This window comes from Tenrec ecaudatus, chromosome 18, assembly GCF_050624435.1.
Source record: "Tenrec ecaudatus isolate mTenEca1 chromosome 18, mTenEca1.hap1, whole genome shotgun sequence".
Taxonomy (NCBI): Eukaryota; Metazoa; Chordata; class Mammalia; order Afrosoricida; family Tenrecidae; genus Tenrec; species Tenrec ecaudatus.
In genome coordinates this window covers 8275049-8291509 of record NC_134547.1, presented here as the reverse complement: position 1 = coordinate 8291509, position 16461 = coordinate 8275049, and the positions used below count along the sequence as shown (strand labels likewise).

Here is a 16461-nt window from a genome sequence, read left to right as displayed (position 1 = left end):
GGGGCCGGGTCTCGGGCTGCGTTTTCCTTTGTGGACGTGGCGGAGGTCCCCTGCGGGACCCCGCCCGGCGCTCATCGGCCCCGCCCCTTGGGGGGGCCCTCGCGCCAGTTCATTGGGGAGAGGGCGGGGCCTCGGTGCGGCCGGGGGCGGGGCCAGACTGGAGCGCTGCCAGCCTGGGCATCTTTTGGAGAACTGTGCTTGCAACGTGGAGAGCGAAGCCAGGTGCCAGTAACGGGGTAAAGGGGTGCACGGTGCCCCCAGGGAGGGCGGCATGGGGTGCCCCCTTTAGGTTGGGAACGACTCCCGGGAGATGGCCTGAGCCCTCGCTGCCATAACCCCTCTCTCCTTGCGAGGGACTTGTGCCACGTCTTACCCTGGCGCCCCCTAACTTGTGGGTCTGGGACCCCTGTGAACTCCCTCAGAAGATGGGATCCCCTGAATGGTTTTTCCCTCTGAACCCCCGCGCTTTTCTTTTCCTCCTCCAAACCTTCTTGAGGCGAAAACTTCTCAGCCGGCCTAGTCCTCTCCTACCCGATACCCCCCACCGCCCCCCCCACCTCCCCCCGGCGCCCCAGCCTCTCAACCTTTCTCCTCTGACTTTGCTCGCCGGCCTCCGCCCCTCCGCAGGGACTGACGATGTGGCAACGATCACTTCTGGTGCTGCTCCTGCTGGTGCTGGGGCGGGGGGCTCGGGGGAAGCCATCTCCGGACGCAGGCCCTCATGGTCAGGGCAGGGTGCACCAGGCGCCCCCCCTGAGCGAGGCCCCGCACGATGACGCCCACGGGAACTTTCAGTACGACCATGAGGCTTTCTTGGGACGGGAAGTGGCCAAGGAATTCGACCAGCTGAGTCCAGAGGAGAGCCAGGCCCGGCTGGGGTAGGAGTGATCTGGGAGCAGGAGTGGAGGGTGGGGTGTACTGGGGAGGCGGGCGGAGAGGGGCAGAGATGAGGCCGGGGCCCTGGAACGAGAGAAGGGAGTGGACCTTGGTTATGGGTGAGACTCCAGTAATGAGTGATGTCCCCCACGCAGGCAAAACATAGTGTCAGAAAGTAAGAAGATGTGATTTCAGCTCCTGGCCCTCAGCCGCCCCTGACCCTCCCTAGCCCCATCCACTCCTTACTGCGGTGCCCTCAGTACCTCCCCTCTCCGAGCCCCAGATTCCTGCTCCGTCAATGGGCTGCCCCATCCCTGGGCATGGGGCAAGGGTGAAACGCGAGGAGATGTGACACACAGACAGCAGGACTTCCTGGGCCCTGGGAAAACTGAGCCCCGGGTTGAGAGAGTTCCCCCGCCCCCAGGAGCCAGAGGGGGGCCTATGCACCCCTGTGTGAGGCTCCAGAGCCACAGGGGGCAGGGGGCAATGTAAATGTTCCTCTCTGTCTGGGGGGTCCCGCCACCGCTCCTTCAGCCCACAAATGTCTATTGAGCGCCTGCTTCAAACAACTCTGGACCCCGCCCGCGTGCTGTGTGCAATGTAGCTGGCTGGTGAGGACGGGAAGGCGACCTCCAGGGGTGCAGGGAGAGGGGACCTGAGCGAGGGGCAGCGACGGTCTTAGGGGGAAGGGGCGAGCTGGGGGGGCGGGGCTTAGGAGACAGGGGGGGGGTGGCTAAGCCTACAAATGACAGTGGGGGCTGTGGCTAGCCAAGAGAGTTGGAGTTTAGAGCCAGGCGTGGGACACGTGTCCAGTTGCATCCCCCTAGGAGACAATCTTGCTGGGCCGAGGGGCGGCGCCTAAATGGGGGTGTGGCTTTGAATTGATTTACTCCTCCCCCCCTCCTGTGCATTTGATAGCCTCAACTAGATGCGTGGGCTTGTGCTGGGGCGGAGCCTAGTAGAAGGGGCATAGTCCTCAGATGGGCATCCTCTTACAGTTTAGGAGGTGTGGTTCTGAGTGAGGGGCGGAGCCTGTGACGGTGGGTGGAGCTTGCGACTGACGTGTGCCCGCCCCGGCTCGCAGGAAGATCGTGGACCGCATGGACAAGGCCGGGGATGGCGACGGCTGGGTGTCTCTGGCCGAGCTCCGCGCGTGGATTGCGCACACGCAGCAGCGACACATAAGGGACTCGGTGAGCGCGGCCTGGAACACCTACGACACGGATCGCGACGGCCGCGTGGGCTGGGAGGAGCTACGCAATGCCACCTACGGCCACTATGCGCCTGGTAGGTGACCCTAGAATCCATGCACGTTAGACCTCTGACGCTTAGCCAGGTCCTACCCACTTCTGATAACCTCCAACCCATGACGGATGGCCTCTCCTTGCAGGAGCCATAGCCTGGGACCCTGCGAGTGAAGGCTTCAGGTCTTTGACCCAGGATGCCTAACTTAGATGCCCTTCATCCTGACCTCTGCCCTGTGTGACTTCCCATCCTGCAGTTAGTGTTAGGGTTGGATCAGACTCAAATTGTGACCGCATGTCTAACTCCCCTACCCAAGCCTTCCTGGTCCACCCCCATCACGATTATGTCTGAGCCCATCATTGTAGCCAATTCATCATCCTGTCCAACCCATTGAAGGCCTCCTCTCTTTCATCAGCCGTCCACTCTTCCAACCGTGATGTCCTTTTCCAGGGACTGGCCTCTCTTGATAATGTGTCTAAAGTACCTGAGACCAAGCCTTGCCCTTAATGCTCCCCAGGAGCATTCTGGCTCATCTACTTCCAAGACAGGTTTGTCTCTTCTTCGGGCTGCCCTTGGTACCTTCATCCCGATGCATGGCTTCTTTCCCACTCTTCCTTATTATTCATTGCCCAGCCTTCCCGTGCCGATGAGGGAGGCGATCGCCAATGCTCCGGCTTGGATGGGGCTCACCTTAGTCTTCAGAGGGACCTCTTCATGCGTCCCACCTTTCCTGAAGCCTTGTCAGGTCCTTTCAAAGAGGGCATGTGGACCTGAGACCGCCAGCTCTGAACGCCGTGACCCAACATTAAGATTCTCCACAGAATGCCATAGTCACTCAGTAGTGCCATGTTTTTGCTTTTTTTTTTCCTTTCTGAGGTGATGCAAGATTATATTCATGATTAAAAATAAATGGGTCCAAGTTTAACCAATGGATTTAACATGTTTTGAAAAGAAAGAAAAAGGGCATGAGCAGCAGGCTTGCTCCATGCAGTGTGTCATTTGACTGCCTGATTGCTGCTTCTCAAGCTGGGAGTGAGTCCTCTACAGCCCTTTCCCCTGCTCCCTACTCTTCTTGGTTCCTCCTCTCTGTCCCTCCGGGTGCCCTGGTGGCAGAGTGGTCATTCACAAGGTCAGCGATGTGAAGCTGCCAGCTATTCCTCAGAAGACAGTTCTCCTGCAGGTTCGCCCCGAGTTAGAATCGACTCGATGGCAGTGAGTTTGGTTGGGGCTTTGGTTTTCTCTTTTCTTTCTTTAATTCTGTGTTTTATTATTTTTTAAAATCGTTTGATTGGGGTCTCTGACAGTTCTTATCACAATCCATCCTTCCATCCATTGTACCAAGTACATTTGTGCATAGGTTGCCATCAGCCTTTTCAAACCATTTACTTTCTACTTAAGTCCTTGGTATCCGCTCCTTCCCCCTCCCTCCGTCCCTCCCTCACTGAAACCTTGATAACTTATAAATGATTATGTTTCCCATGTCTTACACTGACCCCACTTTTCTGTTTTCTGTCCCACTGGGTTTTGGTTTTCTCTGGCCCTCCAACCCCAGTCCTGGCACTTACACACGGGTTTTGTCATCCTGCCTCTGAGATGCTTGCCCAAGCCACAGAGCCTCTAGTTTCTTGCTCTGGTCCAAGTTTTCCTGTGCCCAGAACTGACCCTGCCCTCCCCCTGCTCACAATCCTTCCATGGCTCCCTGGTGCTCCCAGGAGAGTCTTCACTTTCTACCCAGCCAAGTGGGTCTCTGAGGCTCTCCCTGAGCTCACCAAGCTCTTCCAACATCAGCCCTCTGCACAGGCTGTTCCTTAATGTAAAAATTGCTCTGAGTTGGACTGTGACTTTGAAAGGCTCAAGGGACCAGGGTCACTTCAAGTCCATCGTCACTGACATTGAACCCATGATTTCCTCTCCGGGACTAGTTTCCTTTCACCAAGTGATCAGTGCGTGCACAGCACTTGGCATGTAACAAACCCTCAGGACTAGCTGGAGCCCTGATGGCGTAGCAGGTTACACGTTGCAGGTTACACGTAGCAGGTTACAGGTTAACGGCAAGGTCAGCAGTTCAAAACCACCAGCCACTCCGTATGAGAAAGACGAGGCATTCTACTACCGTCAAAGAGTTACAGCCTCAGAAACCCACAGGCAGTTCTCCCGTGTGCTGTAGAGTCTCTGTGAATGGGGACCCACTTTATGGCAGTGGGTTTGGAGCTTTGGCAGTACCGGCTAGCGGATACACATACCAGTCTGGGAATGCAAACAGTGAACCAGCTCTGCTGCTAACGGAAAGATTGCAGGTCTGAGTCCACCCACAGGTGCCTTGGAAGAAAGCCTGGCTATCTAAACTCAAAAAGAAAGAAACCAACCCACCGCCATCGAGCTGCCAGGGATCCTGGAGCAGTGGTTCTCAACCTTCCTAATGCCAGGATCCTTTAATACAGTTCCTCATGTTATGGTGACCCCCAAACATAAAATTATGTTCGTTGCAACTTTATAACTGTCATTTTGCTACTGTTATGAATCATAACGTAATTATCTGATAGGCAGGATGTATTTTCATTGTTACAAATTGAACATAATCATGAAGCATGGTGGTTCATCACAAAAACATTATGTAATTCTATATTGTGAAATATGTATTTCTAATGGAAAATCAATGAAATTTTGTCTTGAAGCACGGTGTAGCATGGGTAACAACAGTCTTACTATAACAACAGTAAACGGCATTGCTACATTTTGCAACAGTATGCGTCAAAAGCCAACTTCACTGCGAAGGTTGAGATAGCTTCTTTCTCACCACATCAGCCTATCTGCATGTGGGCGAGCCTGCTTGGAGAGGATAGAGGAGGGATGTCTCTGTTCCTAAGACCATCGGAAACGTATTTTCCGATGGTCTTAGGTGACCCCTGTGGAAAGCATCGTTTCACCCCCAAGTGGGTCGAGACCCACAGGTTGAGAACCCCTGTCTAGAGGATGGGCTAGAACTGAGTGCAAGCCCAAACCCCAGCCAGCTTTCCAAGGCTGTCGTCTGGATGGAAGCGGACCCCCTGATCTTTCTCCCAAGATGTCCTGGGTGGGGTTTGAACCACTGACTTTGTATTAGCAACCAACCTCTGGATCCACCGCGTCACCAGGACAATGGGTACTCAAAAACAAGACTCACTGCCATCGAATCAAGGCTAGCTGATAGCAGTCCTATAGGTCGGACAGGGTAGTACTCCCCCTGGGAGTTTCCAAGACTGTTACTCTTTCTCCCTCTCCTCCCACCCCCCACAGAGCAGACTGACCTGGTTTTGAACTACCGACTTTGGGGATCACCGCCAAATGTGTAACCATGACACTCCCCGCCGTCAGGATGGCATGTGCCAAACCTGCTGCCTGCCGGTCCATCCTGACTCCTAAACGGAGTGGGACTGCTTCGTGATGTTTCCCTGGCTGCCACCTTGCTGGAAGCAGGTCGCCAGCGCTTTTTCCCAGGGAGCAATTGGGCTTGAACGGCCCCTCTTTCGGTTAACCACTGCTACCAAGCCGCCTCATAAAACCAAACCAAACTCACCGCCATGAAGCAGATGCTTATTCACAGCCACCTGAGCGGACAAGGTAGACGTGCCCCCCGGGGGGTTTCCGAGACGCTAACTCTTTGACAGGAGTAGGTAGCGTCATTGTTCTCCTGAGAGGCTGGTAGCAGTTTCGAACTGCTGACCTTTCAGTTAGCAGCCCAGCGTGTAATCCTGCATGCTACCAGGATTCCAGCTCTCTGGTCTGGTGCTCACTCTCAAACTCACTGCTCTCAACTCAGTTCCAATTCATAGTGACCCTATAAGACAGGGTAGAACTGTCCCTATGGATTTCTGAGACGGCAAATCTTTTTTTTTTAAATCATTTTATTGGGGGGCTCGTACAACTCTTATCACAATCCATCCATCCATTGTGTCAAGCATATTCGTACATTCGTTGCCTTCATCATTCTCTAAACATTTGCTTTCTACTTGAGCCTTTGGTATCAGCTCCTCATTTTCCCCCTCCCTCCCCACCCCTCCTCCTTCATGAACCTTTGATAATTTATAAATTATTATTATTTTGTCATGTCTTATACTGTCCAATGTCTCCTTTCACCCACTTTTCAGTTGTCTATTCTCCAGGGAAGGGTTTATATGTAGGTCCTTGTAATCGGTTCCCCCTTTCCACCCCACCTTCCCTCCATCCTCCCAGTGTCACCACTCTCAGCACTGATCCTGAAGGGATCATCTGCCCTGGATTCCCTGTGTTTCCAGCTCCTATCTGTACCACTGTACATCCTCTGGTCTAGCCAGATTTGTAAGGTAGAATTGGGATCATGATAGTGGTGGGGAGGAAGCATTTCAGAACTAGAGGAAAGTTGTATGTTTCATCATTGGTACACTGCACCCTGCCTGACCTGCCTCCTCCCTGAGACCCTCCCGTAAAGGGATGTCCAGTTGCCTACAGATGGGCTTTGGGGAGACGGCAAATCTTTATGGCAACAGACATCCTGCTCTTTTTTCCACAGAGCGCCTGGTGGGTTTGAACTGCTGACCTTGTGGTTAGCAACTCAGTGTATCACCACTAGGCCACCAGGGCCCCTTGTTGTTCGGTACCGTGGAGTCGGTTCCAACCCATGGCGACCCCGTGCACAACAGAAGGAAACACTGCCTGGTCCTATGTCGTTCATTCTCCCAATTGTCCCTACGCTTGAGGCCGTGGTTGTCCATCCGTCTCGTTGTGGGCCTTCCTCTTCTTCGCTGCTCCGCTACTTGAGCAAGGAAGATGTTCTCTAAGGACTGGCCTCTCCTGACAACATGTCCAAATACGTGAGAGGAAGTCTTGCCATCCCTGCCTCCAAGGAGCATCCTGGTTCGTGCTTCTTCCAAGGCCCATTTCCTTGTGCCTTTTGGCGGTCCACGGACTCTCAACACCACTGTCCACGTGCTTCGGTGCTTCTTTGGTCTTTCTGAGTCCATGTCTAAGTTTTTTTTTTCTTTTCAATGTCTAATTTTCAAATGCAGATGAGGTGATTGAAAATTCTCTGGCTTGAGGCAGACACACCTTAGTCCTCCAAGTTGACATCTTTTTTTTTTTTAATCTTTATTGGGGGCTCATAAATTCTTATCACAATCCATCCATCCATCCATAGTGTCAAGCACATTTGCACATCTGTTGCCATCATCATTCTCAAAACATTTGCCTTTTACTTGAGCCCTGAATAGCTGCTGAACATATTTTTCAAGATGCTAACGAGGTCTGGAGTAGCAGAGTCACCCACTTAATCTAACACTGACTGTGGATCTGAGCAGGACAAAACTCCTGCACTGCTTAATGCTTTGCTCCGTGTGTCGCGATGCGCTCCCTATGGGTAGCATCCTGGTCTCTTCTCGGCCTCCCCACTGTCACCTTCTTGAAAGCACGTGTCACCGAGGCCCCTCTTCCCCCAGGTGAAGAGTTCCACGATGTGGAGGATGCAGAGACCTACAAGAAGATGCTGGCTCGAGACGAGCGGCGTTTCCGGGCGGCCGACCAGGACGGGGATTTGATGGCCACGCGGGAGGAGCTGACGGCCTTCCTGCACCCGGAGGAGTTCGAACACATGCGGGAAACCGTGATCACCGTGAGTGGGGGCGCCCCTCCCTGTTCAGCCCGCCGCCGGGCGTTCACTCAGGGGGATCTAACCACCTGCCATGCTGGGGAGCCAGGCCCCAAAGGGAGAATCAGTGCAGGGCGGGGTCTCCAATGCCCACTGATTTGCCTTGGTCCAACCTCCTGTCTCCTGCCCTGTGCTCTTTTTGGGGATCCATCCGCCCAGAGGAACCCCCACCCCACCCCCAGCCTACCCGCAGGCCTCAAAACACCCACTGCCATTCCAACACATGGAAACCAAACTCAAATTCATTTCCACCGGGTTGATTCTGACTCAGTGACTCTACAGGGCAGGGTAGAACTGCCCCTATGATGGGCTTCCCAGACGCCAACTCTTCCCGAGCCCAGGAAGCCTCGTCTTTGTCCCATAGAGCAGCGTGGTGGCTTCGAACTGTTGACCTCAGGGTTAGCGGACCATGGTATAATGCCATCAGGACTCCTTATCCCGACTCATAGTGACTCTATATAGGGTTTTCCCAGCCTGTCAATCTTTATGAGAGCAGACAGCCTCTTCTTTCTCCCGCCAAGTAGCTGCTGGGTTTGAACTGCTGCCTTTGTGCTTAGCAAGCCAAATGATTACCCGACAGCGCCAACCCCTCCCCCACCTGCCCCAGAAATGCCAAAAACAAGCAAACAAAACCAACCTGGCTGCCCTCGAGTTGCTTTTCACCCACAGCCACCCTGTAGGACCACCGCAGAACTGCCCCCAGGGAGCTCTCCAGAGAGCCCTGGAGTTTCTGGGGGCTTCCAACCTTGGGCCGAGCACTTAACCATTCCGCCACCAGGCTCCCTCAGCAGCGCCCGGTGGGGGCAGGGTTTTCCCCAATCCACCTCTGGAGTGGGCTGTCCTTATCTTCAAACGCCATCGGTCATCTGGGCTGTAGCCAGCAGCCCTCAAGTTTTTCAAACCCCTCCTCTGGGCAGACCTGCTCCAACGCTTCCCCCCCTGCCCCACGGCCACCCCAGAACTAGGGGAGAGCCTCCCCACAGCCCAGCCCCAGTCCCAAGGCCTCTTTCTCCCCAGGAGACGCTGGAAGACCTGGACAAGAACAAAGACGGCTACGTCCAAGTGGAGGAGTACATTGGTGAGTGGGACCTGGCGCCCTGGCGCTAGCCGGGGGACGACCCCCGGGAGGGTCTCGCACAATCGCACATTGCTGCTGTCACGCAGCCACTGCGGGTGGGGTGGCTTCCAAGAACAGCAGGGAATTGTCCCGGTTCATTAGGCGACAGCCTTTTGTGGTTGTGGTTCAGAGGGCCGCCCTCCTGGTGTGGTGTCTGCCAGTGATGTGGATGCTCATTGGCTTGTAGATGATCCTCATGTGACCAGTGTGTGTGTGTGTGTGTGTGTGTGTGTGTGTGTGTGTGTGTATTCTGTTCTTTTTAAATTTTTTAAATCGTTTTTGGGGGGGCTCGTATAACTCTTATCATAATTCATCCATCCATCCATTGTGTCAAGCACATTGGTACATTTTTAAAAAACATTTTATTAGGGGCTCATACAACTCTTATCACAATCCGTACATATACATACATCAATTGTATAAAGCACATCCGCACATTCCCTGCCTCAATCATTCTCAAAGCATTTGCTCTCCACTTAAGCCCTTTGCATCAGGTCCTCTTTTTTTTCCCCCCTCCCTCCCCGCACATTGGTACATTTGTTGCCTTCATCATTCTCAAAACATTTACTTTCTACTTGAACCCTTGGTATCAGCTCCTCATTTTTTTTTCTCCTCCCTCCCCGCTCCCCCTCCCTCGTGAACCCTTGATATTTATAAATTATTATTATTTTGTCATATCTTACACTGTCCAACATCTCCCTTCCACCCAGTTTTCTGTTATCCTCCCTTCAGGGGGAGGAGGTTATATGTAGATCCTTGTAATTGGTTCCACCTTTCCACCCCACCTTCCCTCCACCCTCCCTGTATCACCACTCTCACCACTGGTCCTGAAGGGATCATCCATCCTGATTCCCTGTGTTTCCAGTTCCTATCTGTACCAGTGTGCATCCTCTGGTCTAGCCAGATTTGTAAGGCAGAATGGGGAACATGATAGTGGGCGGGGGGAGCATTTAAGGATGCTGTTCATACATAGCTGTTGTAGAGAAGGTGGCTATATTGCTGCCACGGAGCATGATTACCGTACGTGTGATGGGAGGTCAGCACACGACTACTTCATTACACTGCATTACATCATGGCAGCTGATTGTAACACACTTACTCCTGACCTATCACCTCTCTCGTTACATGATGAGCCCCATTTATGACAGTGGTGAAGAACCGACTACTTGGTGCACGAATGGCACACATTTGGCATCTGCAAACGCTGCCGTGCCAGGGGAGGCGGATGCTGGTTGCGATGGTTAAGGTTGCCCGTCAACCTGGCAGGGCCAGTGGTTTGGCCGTTATGTCTCAATGTAGTAATCCTCCATTTTCATCTGAAATGGCCATCCTCCATTGGATCATGATAGTGCGAGGGGGAGGGGGAAGCATTTAGAAACTAGAATTGTATGTTTCATCGTTGCTACACTGCACCCTGACTGGCTCGTTTCCTCCCCGCAACCCTTCTGTAAGGGGATGTCCAATTGCCTACAGATAGGCTTTGGGTCTCCACTCCGCACTCCCCCTCGTTCACAATGATATGATTTTATGTTCTGATGATGCCTGATACCTGAGCCCTTTGACACCTCGTGGTCACCCGTGCTGGTGCGCTTCTTCCATGTGGGCTTTGTTGCTTCTGCGCTAGATGGCCGCTTGTTTATCTTCAAGCCTTTAAGACCCCAGACACTATCGCTTTTGATAGCCGGGCACCATCAGCTTTCTTCGCCACATTTGCTTATGCACCCATTTGTCTTCAGCGATCCTATCATGGAGGTGTGCAGCCAATGATATGATGATTTTTTGTTCTTTGATGCCTGATAACTGATCCCTTTGGGATCACTCGCTCACTCAGGCTGGTGTGTTCTTCCATGTGGGCTTTGTTGCTTCTGCGCTAGATGGCCGCTTGTTTACCTTCAAGCCGTTATGTACCCTTGGCTTACAGCATTGCCGGGAGTTGGGCTTGACGCAATGGCAGGGAGCTGTTTGGTTTTTGACAGGCGTCTATAATTTTGTAGCAGTACTTTTGTACTTACCTTCTGAGGCACGATGGAGAAGAAGAGGTACAATGGGGTATCAGGAAGTGAGTTAGTCTGGGTGGACAAGAAAAACAAATTCATAGACACTCAGATGTGTGTAAGAAGGAGTTGTATATACAAGAGCAAATGGCTGTTGAGAAAACATCCCAGCCCAGTCCAGATCAAGTCCATAAGTCTAATATTAGCTTATATGTCTGAGACCCATCTAGGAATTCCTCTTCAGACTCACAAAACACATGCAATGATGTCGAATGCAGGAAGATCACAGGCCGGGGGGTGGAAATTTTTGTGGATCCAGTGATGGTGGAAGCATCTCAGCACTGGCAGGGGGCTCCACGTGACTCCTTCAGCTCCTGGGCTCTAGCGTAGCTCCATGTGTCTTTTCGACAGGGATGTCTCCCAGGGAGTGTGTGTGTCCCCCTCCTCCAGCGAGCTATTGATCTCCTTAGCACCTCCAAATGAGGTCATCATGCCGCCACCTGATTGACAGGTTAAACTCCACCCCTTCATTCTTAAGGCTCAAATTAACAAGATTATGGAACTACCATAGGAAGGACGCATGGGGGCCCATTGCTGTTGGTCCATCCCTCTGTGGACGGACACCATATGGGTTGCATCTGCTGTTTGTGGGGCGGAGGGCTGCCCTGCACCATGGTATGCAAGAGTATGAGTGAGTTCTTACCTACCAGCCTTCTGGTTACATACCTCAGAGTGGAATTGCTGGGTCCTAGCAAGAGCCCTGTTGGTGTGGTGGTTACTCATCGGGCTGCTGACCACAAGGCCAGCAGTTCAAAACCACTAGCCAGCCCTCAGGAGAAAGATGAGGCTTTCTACTCCCAGAGAGAGTCCCAGTCCCTGTCCTATAGGGAGGCGATGAGTCAGCATCGAGTCCAGGGAAGTGACTTCGGTTTGTGTTTTCGGCTTGTCTAAGCCTCAGGACTTATGATTTAGAACCTTGGATTGCTAACCACAGGTCAGCAGCACCCACCAGCTGTGCTGCAGGAGCAAGATGAGGCTCTCTGCTCCCTTAGAGGTGTACAGCCTCAGAAAATCCTAGCGTGGGAGTTCTAAACTGTTTTTTTTTGGGGGGGGACCAGCCCCGCACACTATCACGGGTCTGGAAGGCGCAATTGCATGGTTATGATATATAAAGATGATAGTACAGTCATAGAGAATGAGAGAGAAAAGAGAAGGTAAAATAAAGGAGTCAGACACGTTTTATGGTAGCATGCTCACCTCCTGGACAGCCATGATCTCAGCAGCCAGGCCCATGCACAGCACGGGCAGAGGAAAATAAAGAGAGAGATTTATTTCTAACCAAGGCATAGATATCTTTTGGGGACGTGCAAGCCCCCTGATTACAGGTAAAGCCATACGTCACAGGAAGGGCTTGTACTAAAGGTAATACAGTAATGGGAGGGGGGTGATCTAGGGGTGTAAAGCAGTAGGGAGAGGAGAGATTAGGGACACACATGTGACAAGATGGGCGGATCCTAGGTTCAGGAGGGCAGCCTAACCTTGGATGTCACCAAGCAGGTTTGACCTGCTCTAAGCTCTCCAGGGAACCAATCAGTTTCCCATCAATAAGGCTGAATGCCTTCAGGGAGAAAAATCTCCAAACACCTGACCTCCCACCATGTGCTGGCATCTATCTGGGGGAGGCAAAGCTGGGGCAAAGCCTATTTACATCCCACACTCTGTCCTATAGAGTCAGGGTGCGTTGGAATCGACCCATGCGGCGTATTTGGTCTTGGTTCAGAAACATCCCATCTCTTTCTGCTGCCTTCAGCTCTGGTGGCCATGATGCTTTGGGCGGTGCCAGGAGGCTGGCATAATGTGTCCGGCTTCTCCCAGGGACTCCAAGGAACACGTCTTAATCTGGTTACTCGTTCTCACACACTCCTGCTCACCGGCCTGCAGTCATACATCCTGTCCCTTTGTCTCCATCTTGGCTACTACGGAAACAAGAACGAAGCGTACCATAGTGATAACGTCCTGAATGCTTCGTAACCCTGCTCTCTACTGATTCTTCCCTGAGCCCTGGTGGCCTAGTGGTTATGTGTTGGGCTTCAAACCACAAGGTCAGCAGTTCGAAACCACCAGTCCGCTCCTTGGGAGAAAGACAGGGTTGTCTACTCCCGTAAACAGTTACAGCCTCGGAAATTCATAGGTGGCAGTTCTACCCTGTCCTACAGGGTCACTATGTGTCTACTTTCACTCGATGGCCATGAGTTTTGAGAGCCCAATGAAGTCACCTTTCCTGAAATCATTTCCATAAAATGTACCCTCATCTCTAGCTGCTGATCGATGCTAAATTCTAACTAAAACTCCCAAGCCAAACAAAAAATGTGGTGGGGCTGAGGGGTGATCCAGAAGCTCACTGTGGCCCACTGTGATTGACCACCGGAATCAACAGCAGTACACCAGCAATGGAGCCCATGATCTTTTTTTTTTAATCCCATGATCTTAAAGGAGGCTCTGGGGATTAGATGGTGCGGTTTTAAACTCAATCCACTGCCCTCTAGGTGAATCCGATGCATAGCAGCCCTGTAGAAGGGAGCAGAACTTTCCCCCAGGGTTTCCTAAGTCAGTGATGAAGTTGGCAAATGGACTTCCAGAAGAATGAACAAATCAGTCTTGGGAGAGGTATAGCCTTGGAGGCAAGGATGGGAGACTTCATCTCATGGACTCTGGACCTGTTAAGCAGAGAGACCAGTCCCTGGAGAAGGACATCCTGCTTGGTCAAGGGGAGCCAGAAAGACAAACAACACAGACTCCCACCCTCCAGTCAACATCAACTCACGGCCACCCGACAGGACAGGGCAGGACTGCTCCTGTGGGTTTCCAAGACCACAACTCTTTATGGGAGTAGAAAGCCCCGGCTTTCTCCCTTGGAGCGGCTGGTGGTTTTGAGTCTGGGTGGACTAGAGAAACAAATCCAGAGACACTCGTGTGTACAAGAATGAGCTTTATATCAAAGAGTATTGTACATAAAGAAAACATCCCAGCCCAGTCCAGATCAAGTCCATAAGTCTGATATGAGCCCATAGGTCCAATATCAGTCTGTAAATTCCTCTCCAGACTCATGCAACACATGCAATGACACTGGACCCAGGAAGATCACAGGCCAGTGAGTGGGAAGTCTTGTGGATCCAGTGGCAGTGGAAGTAGCTCCACGTGGCTCCTCCAGCTCCAAGGCTCTAGCGTAGCTCCATGAGGCTCGTCAACAGGAATCTCTTGCAGAGAGTGAGTGTAACAGGCCTCCAGTGAGCTATTGATCTCTGTCATGCCTCCCAAAGAGGTCATCAAGCTGCGACCTGATTAACAGGCTAGGCACCACCCCTTAACCCTTTTAAAAAAAAATCCTTTTATTGGGGGCTCATACAACCCTTATTACCATCCATTGTGTCAAGCGCATTTGTACATTCGTTGTCATCATCATTCTCAAACCCTTCACTCTTAATAATCTCAAGTTGACAGCAGATGATGTAACACACACACACACACATGATTGTGAGTGAGCACCGGAGTGCAGAACCAGCTCCCTAGTTTCTCACAACAATAACCATACCTGTAACCCCCCGTTTGGGAGCAAAGCCCACATCTTCCGCAGCGCAGCTGGTGGGTGCCAGCTGCCCATATTGGGGTACAAGGCTGAGTGCTTAACCACTGCGCCATCAGGGCTCCTCGGTGCGGGGAACATCTTCCCTCGTGTTGCGCTGCTAGAGCGCCGCGCCTGCTCTCCGCGGTCAGCAAATCCACAGCCCCCACGTGGCCTTGCTGTTAATCCCAGTGAACCCTGACACTGGTGAGAAGTGGTGGGTACCCTGAGCCGCCCCGGGGTGTCCCCGCACCCCACACACACCCTGCCACCCCCTGCCCCACCCACAGCGGACCTGTACTCGGAGGAGCCCGGAGAGGGAGAACCGGCCTGGGTGCAGACGGAGCGCGAGCAGTTCCGTGACTTCCGGGACCTGAACAAGGACGGGCGGCTGGACGCCAGCGAGGTGGGCCACTGGGTGCTGCCGCCATCCCAGGACCAGCCGCAGGTGGAGGCCTACCACCTGCTGCACGAGAGCGATGCTGACAAGGTGGGCGCACCGCCGCGGGGGGCGTGGCGAGAAATAGACCAGGTCAGGGCGTGTTTGGTGGGGCCAGGAGAGAGGACCCCGATGCAGGGGGGGGGAGTGACCCAGAGAGAGGGAGACAGACCCAGAGAGAGAGAGGGACAGACCCAGAGAGAGGGGGACAGAGAGGGGGGAGGGAGGAACAAACCAGTGAGAGGGAAGGGGACAGAGACCCCAAGAGAGAGGGGGGAAAGAGACCCAGAGAGAGGGAGGCAGAGACCCAGATAGAGGGGGACAAGACAGGGGGAGGGGGGACACATCAGTGAAAAAGAAGGGGACAGAGGCCCACAGAGAGGGGGGGACAGAGACCCAGAGAGAGAGGGGGACAGAAATCCAGAGAGGGGGACAGAGACCCAAAGAGAGGGGGACAGAGACACATAGAGGAACTGAGACCCAGAGGGGGCAGGGGACAGAGACCCAGAGAGAGAGGTGCAAAGCCCCAGAGAGAGAGGCAGAGACCTGGGGGGATTAGATTCAGGGGATCCCCACCATCAAACCACGCTCACCCACTGTTGGGCAACCCTCCCGCAGGATGGCCGTCTGAGCAAGGCTGAGATCCTGGGAAATTGGAACATGTTCGTGGGCAGCCAGGCCACCAACTACGGCGAGGACCTCACTCGGCACCACGACGAGCTTTGAGGACCACATGTCCACTATAGACTCGTGGCTCTACAGCCAGGGCCACGCCTCTCTGCTGTAGTCACGCCCACCGCTTAGGCCACGCCCCACTGATATGGCCATGCCGCTCTGTCCTGTAGGACATAGGCACTGCCCCAGAGGCCCCGGTGGGGTTCACCATCCCTGTGAAGTCCTTCTCCCTTCCCACCAGGGCCTCCCACCGCCCATGACGGCCTCCAGCCATTTCTCTCTGGCGGGGTCTCTCAGCACGGACCCAGGACCCTCAGGCCCCAAAGTCAGCCTCCAAGCGCATAACCTCCCACCCTTCCAGCCCAGATCTGAGACCCAGGCCCCCCAGACAGAGAACTAGGAGCTAGCCTGGACCATGTCCAGTCCAGCACAAAACCACCCCACCCCACCCCACCCCTGCCCTCTGTCCTCTAGGTTAGCCCCCATACCCAGGTGGCCAAAGGAGGCAATAAAATGCAGGGCTGGACTGAGTCTATGTCTGTCTCTCTGAGCAGGGATAGGGAACCTTGGGGTACAGCGGACTCTGAAGAGGAGGGAGGGGTGGTGACTGGGTATTAGCAGGGTTCCAGGGTGTCCTGGAGAGGAGAGATACTGACATGCAGTGGTGAACATGCCAAACTAAAGCTCCAGGTGTTATGGGTGGTCCAGCTCGGAAGTCCCAGAACACTGTCTCCCAGCGTAAGGTGCAATGCTGGCCCAGATGTGATGGTGAGTGAGGTGTGGATCACGATGTTTCTGGGAAAGCTGTATGGAACCGGTTGGCTGGGAGGTCTG

General features: G+C 53.4%; 1 protein-coding gene across 2 annotated transcripts; it reads left to right on the top strand.

Annotated features, from left to right (window-relative positions):
* Positions 1 to 73: 73 nt before the first annotated feature.
* Positions 74 to 16157, top strand: RCN3 (reticulocalbin 3). Of its 2 annotated transcripts, none has more exons than XM_075537447.1 (7): positions 74 to 222; positions 628 to 878; positions 1961 to 2163; positions 7572 to 7744; positions 8798 to 8858; positions 14804 to 15003; positions 15571 to 16157. In XM_075537447.1, exons 2-7 carry the CDS (start codon positions 637 to 639, stop codon positions 15676 to 15678), a joined length of 987 nt encoding a protein of 328 aa, XP_075393562.1. In that variant the 5' UTR covers positions 74 to 222; positions 628 to 636; the 3' UTR covers positions 15679 to 16157. The 2 variants fall into 2 exon arrangements, with proteins under 2 accessions (XP_075393562.1, XP_075393563.1); XM_075537448.1 differs by having other exon boundaries at positions 143 to 236.
* The last annotated feature ends 304 nt before the right edge of the window (positions 16158 to 16461 follow it).

Excerpts from the sequence above, each read along its gene's own strand:
- RCN3 (XM_075537447.1), top strand. The coding sequence starts at position 637 with ATGTGGCAACGATCACTTCTGGTGCTGCTCCTGCTGGTGCTGGGGCGG. Across the intron at positions 2,164-7,571 it reads CTACGGCCACTATGCGCCTG|GTGAAGAGTTCCACGATGTG; the intron begins GTAGGTGACCCT and ends CTCTTCCCCCAG. Across the intron at positions 15,004-15,570 it reads ACGAGAGCGATGCTGACAAG|GATGGCCGTCTGAGCAAGGC; the intron begins GTGGGCGCACCG and ends ACCCTCCCGCAG.